Source organism: Malaclemys terrapin, chromosome 14 (assembly GCF_027887155.1).
Source record: "Malaclemys terrapin pileata isolate rMalTer1 chromosome 14, rMalTer1.hap1, whole genome shotgun sequence".
Lineage (NCBI taxonomy): Eukaryota > Metazoa > Chordata > Testudines > Emydidae > Malaclemys > Malaclemys terrapin.
In genome coordinates, this window is record NC_071518.1 from 9,330,789 (window position 1) to 9,343,699 (window position 12,911).

General features: G+C 42.2%; 1 protein-coding gene across 1 annotated transcript in view; it reads right to left on the reverse strand.

Moving 5' to 3' along the window:
* Positions 1-12,911, reverse strand: part of CDH13 (cadherin 13) — a 759,507-nt gene that overhangs the window by 81,478 nt on the left and 665,118 nt on the right. The window contains exons 9-10 of the mRNA XM_054048572.1: positions 5,102-5,284; positions 4,424-4,677 (exon numbers count right to left, since the gene is read on the reverse strand). Of these exons, the coding sequence (XP_053904547.1) occupies positions 4,424-4,677; positions 5,102-5,284 (437 nt within the window). The remainder of the gene's footprint in view (positions 1-4,423; positions 4,678-5,101; positions 5,285-12,911) is intronic.

Below are 12,911 nucleotides of genomic sequence, written 5' to 3' on the forward strand. Positions count from 1 at the left end.
CCACAGACTCCAGGAACCATTTTTAACTGTAAAAATAATCTGCTTTTTTGGACTGGAAAAATTATTTTCCTCTTTCCACAGCAGCCTTCCCAGAACACTGGTAGATCATCATCATAAGCTGCCTAATATAGCCTGTGGTCTCAAGAGATTCACCCCAGGAACATAGCAATCATATGCCATAAAATAGCTTTAAAATTGATTCTCCATTTTTAAATATGAAAAGATGGCAGCACTTAATAATTGCCAACTTTGTTCCTCAGAGACAGTGTATATGGATGAATTATATTTCTATAGTACAGAAGACATCATCACATGGCTGATGAGAGGAAGACAGCTAAGGGAGCTAGCCAGCTGCTGAATATCTCTGGGGTTTTCTGCCTTCCTGCTATTGATTAACTTTGGCGGGAAAAAAATTAGCACTTCTCTGTGCTAGGATCTTGTCATCCAGGTTAGTAGGACTCTGGGTTAATTTACTGGTTTGCTGTGTGGTACGGTGTGGTTGAAATCTAGGCTCAGTTGCTGACTGTCTGGGCTAGATCGCCCTGCAGTTCGGTGGGTTAACACCTGAATTCAAGTGGGGCTCTTTGAAGGGAGGGCAGTGTAATTTTTTTTAACTAGGCCAGCAATTAGAGGTGGCTGAGCGAGAGAGGGTGAGTCACCCATTCCAGAATGCTGTGCTGGCAACAAGAGAGGAGTAGACCCCAATGGCTGAGGAAGAGAAGTCACCTGCCCCTCCCCCAAGTCTGGGGGACTCATGGCCACCACCCCTGAGAGGAGAAGACATAAGATAGTGGTGGTCAGGGACTCCCTTCTGAGGGGGACAGAAGCATCCATCTGTTAACGTGACACAGGAGGCGTACTGCCTGCCTGGAACCTGCACCTGAGATGTTACAGAAAGCTTGCCAAGGCTCATCTGTCCTTCTGACCACTATCCCATGCTGCTCATCCACTTGGGCACTAATGATACTGTCAGGTCTGACCCATAACACATGATCACTGACTACGGGGCTCTGAGAGCAAGGCTGAAGGAGGTGAGGGTGAGAATGTGAGATTCTCTTCCATCCTCCTAGTTGAGGATAAGGGCCTAGGTGGAGACACATGCACCCTGGAGATGAGTGCAAAGCTGTACAGATGGTGTTGACAGGACATCTTTGGCTTCCTCGACCATGGGGCGCTATTCCGAAAAGGAGGACTGTTGGGAAGAGATCAGGTCCACCTGACCAAGAAGAGGAAGTGTATTTTTGGACACTGACTAGCCAACCTAGAGAAGATGGCTTTAAATTAGGCTCAAAAGGGGGCAAGTGACAAAAGCCCACTGGTAGATATAAAAAGGTGACCTTGATAGAGGACTAGAAGATGTGGGTGGAGGGAATGAAAAATGACAATAGTGTCATAGAAGCAACAAAATGGAAAAGAGTGGGGAAATCTGCTTAACATCTTAAAAGTCTATATGCAACTGCAAGGGGTATGGGGAATAAACAGGAAGAACTGGAAGGCTTAGTACACAAGTTAAATTGTAACTTAATTGGCATCACTGAGACTTGAAGGGGGTAAACCTCATAACTGGAATATTTCTATAGAGCAGTATTGCTTGGTCAGGAAGGACAGGAAGGGGAAAAAAAGAGGAAGTGTTGCTTTATACATCAAGAATATATACAGTTGTTCTGAGGTCCAGGAGGAGGTGAAAGGCTGACCAGTTAAATATCTCTGGGTGAAGATTAATGGGGAAACGAAACATGGTAGGGATCTATTTGAGACCATCAAATCAGGAGGAGGAGGTAGATGCAGCATTTCTAGAACAAATAACAAACATCCAAATTTGGTAAGTAATGAGGGGTGGGGGCATTAACTACTCAGACATCTGTTGGATAAGTAATACAGCAAAACACAAAATCTTCAGTAAGTTCTTGGAAAGTATTGGGGACAACTTATTGTTTCAGAAGATGGAGGAAGTAACCAAGGACAGCCTTTTAAGACTTGATTCTGACAAACAGGGATACTGGCTGTGAATCTGATCATGGAAGGCCGTTTAAATGAAAGTGATCATGAAATGATAGATTTCACGATTTTGAGGAAAGGAAGAAGTAAGAACAGCATAATAAGGAAAATGGACTTCAAAAAAGCAGACTTGAACAAACTCAGAGAACATGTAGGTAAGTCCCATATCTAACGAAGCATATCTAAGGGGAAAAAAGAGTTCAGTTTTGCAAAGAGACAATATTGAAGGCAGAACAGGAAACGATCTTCATGTGAAGGAAAGGCAGGAAGAATAGGAAGAAATGAATATTGCTCGATCAGGAGCTTTTGAATAACTTGAAAATCAAAAAGAAATCTTACAAAAAGTGGAAATACGGACAATTTACTTTAGATGAATACAAAATAATAGCACAAGCATGTAGGGAAAAAATCAGAAAGGCCAAGACACAAAATGAGTTACATCTAACAAGGGACATAAAAAGCAATAAGAATTTGTTCTAGAAATACACTAGGAGCAAGAAAAAGACAACGAAAAGTGTAGGTCCACTACTTAGGGGGAAGAAGAGCTAATAACAAGTAAAGGCTGAGGTGCCTAAGGCCTATTGTGCTTCAGTCTTCATTAAAAAAGTTAATTGTGACCAGATGCTCAACATAATTAATATTAACAACAAGAGGGAAGGAATGCAAGCCAAAATAGGGAAATAGCAAGTTAAAGAGTATTTAGATAAGTCAGATGTATTCAAGTCGGCAGGGCCTGACGAAATTCACCCTGGGATGCATTAAGGAACTAATTGAAACATTCTTGCAAACATTAGAAATTATCTTCAGGAAGCCATGGAGGACAGGTGAGGTCCCAGAGGACTGGAGAAGAGCAAATATAGTACCCATCTTTTAAAAAGGGAACACAGAGGACCCAAGGAATTGTAGATTAGTGTTGATTGGTTCACTGTCAAACTGGGACAGCAAATCTTGTGGGCTCCCTTGGGTGTCTGTGCTGGGTCTGGTACTATTTAATATTTTAATTAATGACTTGGATAATTGAGTGGAGAGTGTGCTTACAAAATTTATGGATGACGCCAAGCTGGGAGGAGTTGCAAGCACTTTGGATGATAGGATAAGAATGAAAATGGACCTTGGTAAACTGGACAATTGGTATGAATGAAATTCAGTCAATACAAGTGCAAAGTACTGCATTTAGGAAGGAAAAATCAAATGCACAACTACAAAATGGAGAATAACTGGATAGGTGATATTACTGCTGAAAAGGATCTTGGGGGTTATAGAGAATCACAAATTGAATATGAATCAACAATGTGATGCAGTTGCAAAGAAGGTTAATCTAATTCTGGGGTGTATTAACAGAAGTGTTGTATGTAAGACGAGGGCGGTAGTTGTCCAATTCTACTCAGCACTGCTTAGGTCTCACATGGAGTATTGTGTCCAATTCTGGGTGCCACACTTTAGGCAAGATGTGGACAAATTGGAGAGAATCCAGAGGAAAGCAACAAAACTGATAAAAAGTTTAGAAAACCTAACCTATGAGAAAAGTTAAAGGTTGTTATAAAGAGGATGGTGACCAGTTGTTCTCCATGTCCACCAAAGGTAAGACAAGAAGTCATGATCTTAATCTGCAGCAAGAGAGATTTAGACTGGATATTGAGAAAAACTTTCTAACTTTAAAGATAGTTGAGTCTTGGGATAGGCTTCCTGGCAGGTTGTGGGATTCCTGTCACTGAAAATTTTCAAGAACAGTTTAGGCAAACACCCGTTGGGGTAGTTTAGGTTTATTTGGTCCTGTGTCAGTGCGGAGGGCTAGACTAGATGACCTCTCAAGTTCCCTTCCAGCCCCCCATTTCTGTGAGTCTATGATCCTTGCATTTCTCTTAGTTGGCCTTTATCCAGAACTAAGTTTATTATTAGATGCCATTGCTTAGTTGAGGAGCATTTATTATCCCTATAGCCCTTGAATCTCGGTGGATAATAATTACTTCATTAAAGATGTTAGAAATAAATATAAGCCTGGTTCATCCATCTGAAAAACAGAGAAATTATTCTCATAAACTAGTTTAAAATTAAAAACAACAACAACAGTTTTCTTGTGATCTCCTGGGCAGGGGTGGGGTGGGGAGGGGGGGGAGGAATTAGAAGCAGGTTACAAATCATTCTAAGAACTCTGTATCGTAACTATTTCACTCCACCGCTTGTGGCACTGAATTGTTCTATTGCAGTAACTTATAACATGGAAAACTATTGTCACCTGCCTCATGTAGTTCTTTGTCTTCCTGATAATGAAGCTCTTCATTATGAAAAAGAAAATCCTCACTCCTTATAATCCAGATCCCAAATGAATTTAATTGAATGTGGTACAAACAGCCAAGCTCTACAGGCACAACAGACATTTGTATTCACTTTTTGGTAGACTTAGAGTAAAGAATATTTCACTCACCCAATAGTCTGGTGTTGCAAGATATCTGGATCTGTGGCGCTTACTGTTAACACAACACTGCCTATGGGGATGTTTTCTTGTTTGGTCACTGTCATTGGGTCTGGGTGGAAAACAGGGCCTTCGTTTACATCCAGAACAGTGATTTGAACTGTTGCTGTAGAACTGCGGCCGTAGGCTATGTCTGGAACCAGCGGGTCTTCATTTTCTACTTTGATCAGCAGTGTGTGGAATGCTGAGATCTCGTAGTCTAAAGGCTGGAAGACATGTCAAGAAATCAGAGTACCAGATGCAAAGAGCATGTATAACATTCACCCAAGCTTGTAAGTGACAGAATTAGCCACAAAGGGACAGCGCCTCCATCACCATCATTGGCTACATCCTGCTGGCTGGTCCAAGTTCAGCACCAGACAAGCTGTGTTGTCTCCGTCTCATTCTCTGTGTATATATAGCCCCACGACAAAACCACACCATGTACTCTAGCATAGTAGCAGGGTTACTAGCTTCCAGTAAGCAGGATCCAGCAGCGTTATTGTAACACAAAAGGAGTGAAATGTATTCCCTAAACTGAACTGCAAGCCAACAAAATACTTTCGACTAGCTAATTTCAGTACTTGGTCCTTTTCATGTGTAATGCACCTCACAGTAATAATCAATTATACAAAAGCAAATTGTCCTTACTTTGACAACAGAGAGCATTCCCTCATTCGTCTTTGGATTGGTATGGATTTCAAAACTCTGTCCTGGGTTTCCATTGATAACAGTATACACAGCTCTCCAGGCACCTGTTGCTGGATCATCGCGGTCTTCAACAGATAAATTCACCATCACTCCCGTGACTCCTTCCTTTACTGTGGCGTGGAACTAAAACAATAATTGTTATTAGTATTAGTATTATTAACAATAATAATAGTTACTATTTTCTAGTAATGACCACACACACGTTTTTTTGTTCAAGCCAGCATTAATTATTTACATCAGGAGAAAGATGTAATACTTGAGTGAAACTGAATTTCATAGTCCATAAATAATACATTCCCAGAGCATGAAGAGTAAGGTACTGTATTACTACTGCACTGCCTCTGTTCTTGATAGATTGTAGATAAGTAACAATGTGATAGAAAACATCCTTTGAAAGCACTTGACTGAGAAGAAAAGAAAATCATCTAGTAACTTCAGTTAATGCCCTACAGATAACACACAGAGGTGCGGAAGTGTACAACTACTGGAAAAAGAAATATTCAGAACTGAGAAAGCAAAAGGGTGGATGGAACACGATTCATTCTTCTTTTAAGATGTTTGCCTTTTGATTTTCTACAAAGTTCCCCTCTTTTAACTGCTCATTACAGTGTCATAAATAAATAAAATATTTGACTTGTGTCCCTGTCCTGCTTTTTCCCTGATGAGTTTCTCTGGGATAGAATAATTGTGGTTCATTTTACTACGTAGTTCCCATAACTATCTTTTCAGAGGGAAGAACTGTCATTATGGGAAGTTTGCTGCCATTTTACAGGTCAATTAACCAAATCTTACCTGGGTAATCTACAACTTGATTATGGTCCAGTCAAACTGTATATGAACGCTATTCTCACTTAGCAGGAGTATATTAGGTAAACATTGCAGATGCACATGAATTTCAGACACAATAACATTTCTCACTTCTAAAGCACTGGCAGCTGAAGCACTTTATATTAATTAATGTAATGAATACATCTCTCCATGATCTTGTGGTGGGGAAGAATTTTGATATATCCATTTTATGGATGGATAAACTGAGGCTCAGAGAGACTCAAGGCCCAATCTTGAGAAGTACAGATCACCTGCAGTTCAAATTTAGATCATCAGGAGCTGGGAGATCTCAGCATCTCTCAGGATTAGCCCCTCAATGGCCCCATCCTGGAAACTTCACTAATGTTAGTAGCCCCCATTCCCCTAACTCAGGGGTCGGCAACATTTGGCATGCGGCTCGCCAGGGTAAGCACCCTGGCGGGCCGGGCCAGTTTATTTACCTGCTGAAGTGGCAGGTTCGGCCGATCGCGACCCCCACTCGCCGCGGTTTGCCGTCCCGGGCCAATGGGGGCGGTGGGAAGCGGTGCGGGCCGAGGGATGTGCTGGCCACGGCTTCCCGCCGCCCCCATTGGCCCGGGACGGCGAACTGTGGCCAGTGGGGACCGCGATCGGCCGAACCTGCTGCGTCAGCAGGTAAATAAACTGGCCCGGCCCGCTAGGGTGCTTACCCTGGCGAGCCGCGTGCCAAATGTTGCCGACTCCTGCCCTAACTGGTTTGCCTGTGGCTGCTTTGTCAGTGGCAATACTGTTTTTTATTCCCAGGGACAAATTTCATCCATTATGCCACTCTAGCAGGGTCAATACTTTTGCCCAAGGAGTAGTGATGAGGAGTCCTTTGCTCTATCTTATCAACCTCACCCCCCCATAATAACAGAACACTTTGAGAGGTTACAGGGATTTCCAAATATTACCCAAGACAGAAGATCTAAACTATAATCTTATTACAATATAGACTTTGCAATCTGGTTACTTGTAGGTACAATTTGATCCCCAATACTAAAATATAGGGGAGGCAACTATGTCTTTTTCTGTCTTCAGTGTCTTCTTTTTCATTTTTTTCCAACAGACTTGACTTAGGTTCTCAAGCCCTTTTTGAATTTATCTGGAGAATCTGAGTGCATGCATTAAAATTCATTTATTTCAAGCTCTTCAGCTTCAGACTTGATTTTCTAAGAAGGGCAACATTATTGATTGTCTGTTTCTATCGTCTTCAATACAGTTGGCAAGAAATTTAAAGGTTCTTTTGATTTTGGGAGTTAATACATAGCTTGTTATTGAGCTTCGGTTCAGGCAGATCATTAAGCTCATTTACAGCTTAATTAACCTGAAATAATATTTTAACAATATGTTAACTTGACTTCAAATGGATCAAAAGAAAATACAATATTTTTAAGAACCTCAGATATAATGGAGCAATGGTTACCAAGAAGCTGCTCCACGCCACATAGAAAAGTGCTGTAACTTATAAAGCACACTTGTTCGGGTCTCATGTTTTGAATGAATCCACCATTTCTTGTAGCATTTAGGGCCTGAATCTCAGAGGTGCTAAGCACCTGTAACTTCTGTTAAAATCAGCTTTCCAAGTTCAGTCCCATGACTGATTTGTTGAATTAGCAAATTCAGTAGTGAGCCCTCTCCAGTCTGTTAACAGTTTAAGTTCTGCAGCCCTGCAAAGTTTATCGGATGTTGACCCAGGAACAATGAGAAACATACCCTACAGTATGGTTAAATGTGGAGGTCTGAACTTTATTTACAACTATTAACAAACTGGGTAGCCACAACCTCACACTGCCCAGTGGAGTTGTTCCAGTACAGACCTCAACAAGCACACCAATGGCCCCAGGGGCAGCAAACATGAGGGTGAGTGCGACGGCCATGCCCCCTCTACACCCTCAGGCCTACCCAGGGATCCTGACTGGAAACAAGAGTCCTGCCCAGCCTCCCTCCTCCACGCCAGAGATAAGATGAAGCCAGCAATAGGCTATGCAAGACATGGAGGCATACCCTCTCACCATGCATAGTTGTACTCCGGATCAATGCCCAGGCAGTCCATTGGGTCACAGGGACCTAAACCCAGACCATTTTCTAACCCAATATCACACTGCCTCATGATTTCTTAGAGGTAGGTCTCAACTGGCACCAGACTATAAACCTGAGGGTGGGTGTCAACACCATGGGCCCATTACACACTCAGGCTTGTCAGGGCACCCTGCCTGAAAACCAGCATCCCAGCCCACTTCCTTCCTTCATGCTGGAGATAGCACAGATAACATGAGGGTGCTCTAAGGTGTGCAAGACATTGGTGCAGACGCCCTCACCATGGATGGCGGTGCCCATGGCCACTGTACTGGGAAGCCAAAAATAGCTACTTGCCTAGGCAGCGAACAGCAGCCACCTTCCTTCCCCTTCAGTTTCCCCCTCCTATTATCATCCACCACTGACCAATGGCAGCAGCAGTGAGCAGGAGAGTCTCCAGTGCCAGCATACAATAGCTTTTCCCTTCCTTGAGTCCTGCAGTATAGAGGGTGGGGAGAAGGGAAAGGGAAAGAAGCAACCGCCCCATACACATATTGAAGGTAAGGTGGGGGGCGGGGGAGAAGAAGAGGATGCATGTGGCACATGGCCCTAGTTGTTCCTAGTTTAGTTTTCATGTCCCCGCTCCCACTCTCAAGGTGCTTCCACTTCTTCCAGCCCCACTGCAGCCACAACTCAGTAGCAAGATGAGCATTTACTATTATTGACATTTTTTACTTAAAAAAAAAAAAGATCAGCAGATTCCATATTTTAAGCTTTTTCTCAGTCTTGGCTCTGTACAATTACTAGACATGCACTGCAAAGACCAGATGTTCAAAGATGTTCAGGACCCAACACCTCCCATTTAGACATCTAAATAGGGGGCCAAATTTCAAGAGAGCTCAGCTCCTATTTAAGCCCCTAGGCATGATCCTGCACCATTAAAATCAATGGGAGCTTTGCCATTGACAACAACAAAGGCAGGGTCAAGGCCCAAAGGAGGGATTGGGACTCATGCTCCTAATTCACATAGGTGTTTTTGAAAATGCCACCCTTCAATCAAGTGGACAGATTTTTCATATGCACTCAGTACTCCCCTGCAGCTCCCATTAAGAATACCAAGAGCTGCCGGGTGCTGAGCAATTTGAAAACATGGTCACGTTTCATTAGGTGCCTAATTCGGAGCTGAGTCCTTTTGAAGATCTAGCCCTTAAGGTAAATAAAGAAGAACACCCCAGTTATGATGCTGGACTCTGATGGAAAAGCTGGCGGAGATTCTTAGGTTTTTCAGCCAGTTCACAGAACACAAAAGTCAGTTTAAGGACATTTGATTTAACAATATCTTAACTGAGAATGGTTCTCTTATGTACTCGGCAGTCTTGTCTACTCCTTTTTCAGGCAGAACTCCCAGTGGCTCCAAAGACAGTGAGTTAGCAATTCAGAAAAGGGCACTTAGACCTGGTGTGGCCAGAAACCTTCAGAGCTTATGATACCAGCCGGTCAAGTAACTGAAACTCCTCTGGGAAAGACAACAATGTAAACCTGATAACTCCAACCTTCAAGTTACGTCAACCTAGGTGTCCTGCAGTTTACAAGCACTTCAGATGACCATCAAAGCAAGTGACTATTTGAAGCTCCTTAGAGTTTGGAATGTTAGGGCTTGTCTACATGGGGAAGTTAAGACACAGTAAGCTAGGGTGTGAATTTAAAGCACTTTAGCTGCTCCAGACTCACTCCCTGTTAGGACACTGACTGTGCACTAAAATGTTCCTCTAGGCAAATTAGTTTAGCACACTTCCAAAGTGCACTAAGCTAATGTGCTCAAAGGTACTCTTAGTGCGCAGTAAGAGTATTCACATGGGGTGTTAGTGCGGAGTAGCTACATGCATCAGCTAGTGCCCATCAGCTACTGTGGGTTTTTCCCCATGTAAAAGAGCTCTTAGGCCTGGTCTACACTGGGGGAAGGGGGGGATCGATCTAAGTTATGCAACTTCAGCTACGTGAATAATGTAGCTGAAGTCGACATACTTAGATCTACTTACCACGGTGTCTTCACTACAGTGAATCAACTGCTGCCGCTCCCCCGTCAACTCTGCTTGCACCTCTCGCCGAGCTGGAGTACAGGAGTCAACAGGAGAGCGCTCGGGGATCGAATTATGGCATCTAGACTAGACATCATAAATCGATCCCTGCTGGATTGATCACTGCCCGCCGATCCGGCCGGTAGTGAAGACATACTCTTTGAATAAATCCAGGGGAGATGGATTAGGAAGCAAAGTGATCAAATGTGCATGATAAATGATCACATTGGCTCTGCAAGTTAGTACATGGATAATGTGAAAACTCTTATCTCTCATATGAAAGTGTGAAAGAAGGAGCAGAGAGAGAGAGAGAGAAATTCTTACTATGGACAAAAAATACAGTATATGTTATATGGAGGACAACCTCTGGTGTCATTCTAGTCTGGAGGGCCCTTTTATACACAGAACAGACTCCCCAGTAACTAGAAAAACATGTTGTAGTAACAATGGCTCCCCCTTAAAAACCAAAAGCAAAAAAAGAAGGGTTAAAAAAAAAATAAACTCAGAACTCAAGCTAGCTTTGAAAATGGGGAAAGAGAGTGATAAGTTCATCATCTCTCAAAATGCAAGATTTACACTCTTACGACAGGGTGCTGAATAGGGAAAAGCTACCGCCGTGCTCTAAACCCCCCCACAGTGGCTAACACATATAATTAGATCGTGAGTTAATTGATTTTACTCATTTTAAATATCCGCATATCCCCAAAGCACCACTATAAATTAAGAACAAAATTGATGAGTTCAGAACTTTATTTAAACTGCTGCCATCAGCACCCACATTAAAAAAAAAACATCTATAAATCGAACACCTTGAGACAGATGCTTAGCTGATGTAAGTTGCCATAGGAAGTCAATGGAGCGATCTAGGCTCATTTATTACAGCTGAGGATTTGGTTCTGAAAGTTTAACTCATTCAAAAGCGTTATATGCCTTATTTCTTAGAGATGGGCTCAAACCAAACATTCAAATCTAACCCCCTTGCGCTGGAACTGGGAAGGCAGTTCTAAATTATTATAAAGGATAATGAAACAATACAATTTAAAGTTTTGGTTCCAAAGGGGAAAGGGCCTAATTTTACTGATTCGGTGCAGTTCAAGATGGGAAAAATATCAGAGGAACAACAGATCTTAGGGGAGTTTCACCATTTGGAGCTGAAATCTTAAGAGATCAGCTAATGGGACTGCAACATCAGCAAATTTAAACACTAGCCCTTGATCAAAACTCCACACTCTACCTTAAATGATCTGAAAATTGCCTTCTTGGCCAAAACTGTAACTTAAAGTTTCTGTAATAGGTGAGATTTTATTTATGATGTGTCCATATGGTGCATAATAATAAATGCACTGGGGTACCATGGGTGACTAGCATCCAGCAATGAGTATGAGCATGAAGATATGCCCTTTGTAAGGCCGTTGAGCAAATTCTGCCTTAGACTGGGACACCAACCAAGCCCGAAGTAAAGAGCTGCAATGAACAGCAAATGCAATGTGAGAAAAACGTGCTTGAATTGATGATCTGTATGTTAAGGCTCATTAGGATTCCACACACTGTCGGCCCCACTCAAGAACAACCACATTAAAACTGCAAGTCAGTTTTCATTAATCAGAGCACCATTCCAGTTGAAGGTGTTGTGTGGGTTATCGTCATGGTATTTGTTTTCCTGTCTAGATCTCATGAATGATGAAAGATGATGAGATATATTAATACACACAGCTCCATAAGAGGATGTAGAGAAAGCTCCTAGAGGGAGATCAATCCGCTATATTCCCCACCACCACCCTTTAGAACCACCTCACATCTATTCTTTCCCACAATCCCTTGTATTTAAACCATGAGTTCTAGATACGCAGGTTTTTGCAAATTACGTTTATTAGAGTACCATATTTTATATTTTTTGTATATTTTATCTTTTTGTGTTGCTATTCAGCGGTAGCTGTGCGATGTGCATATATAGTATTTATGCATTTGTTTGGTAAGACGCTAGCAGGTTTTCTATGGCATTATGCTTAAAATACTTCCCAGGACACATGGATCGTTGGTGTGATCACACAGGTTTGCTCTGTCAAAGCAGAGAGAATCTCATGAATGTCCATTGCTGACATTTATAGTGGAATTCACTTGGAGAGACAAGCCAGACTTTCTGGCCAATGATAATCCAAAACACCTGGCATTATGATCCCATCAGACATCCCAAGCTTGCCAGATTAGGGCCTGGATAGAAATGTTCAATTAACATATGGGTGCTTCACAAAGTGATGTCGGTGATCCATTTGATCACTTTCCCTGCTGAGTCCAGTAGTGATCAAATGACCTGGCGTGGTGTTAGGGGGCACAGTGTTCAATGTAAAACAGAGGACATGACCCACTATGACCATTAAAGATTTACTGAACTTTTCATATGAATAAGGCTGTTGTTAACCCTGTGACGTTGCCAAATTGCATCTTGGAAAATTATATTCTCCCCTCAGAACTCTCTCCTGTGTTTTTTTTTAATGACATTTACTGTCTTTAAGTGGTGTTTCAGAGTAGCAGCCGTGTTAGTCTGTATCCGCAAAAAGAACAGGAGTACTTGTGGCACCTTAGAGACTAACAAATGTATTAGAGCATAAGCTTTCATGGGCTACAGCCCACTTCTTCGGATGCATATAGAGTGGAACGTATATTGAGGAGATATATATACACACACACAGAGACAGCATGAACAGGTGGGAGTTGTCTTACCAACTCTGAGAGGCCAATTAAGTAAGAGAAAAAAACTTTTGAAGTGATAATCAAGATAGCCCAGTACAGACAGTTTGATAAGTGTGAGAATACTTACAAGGGAGATA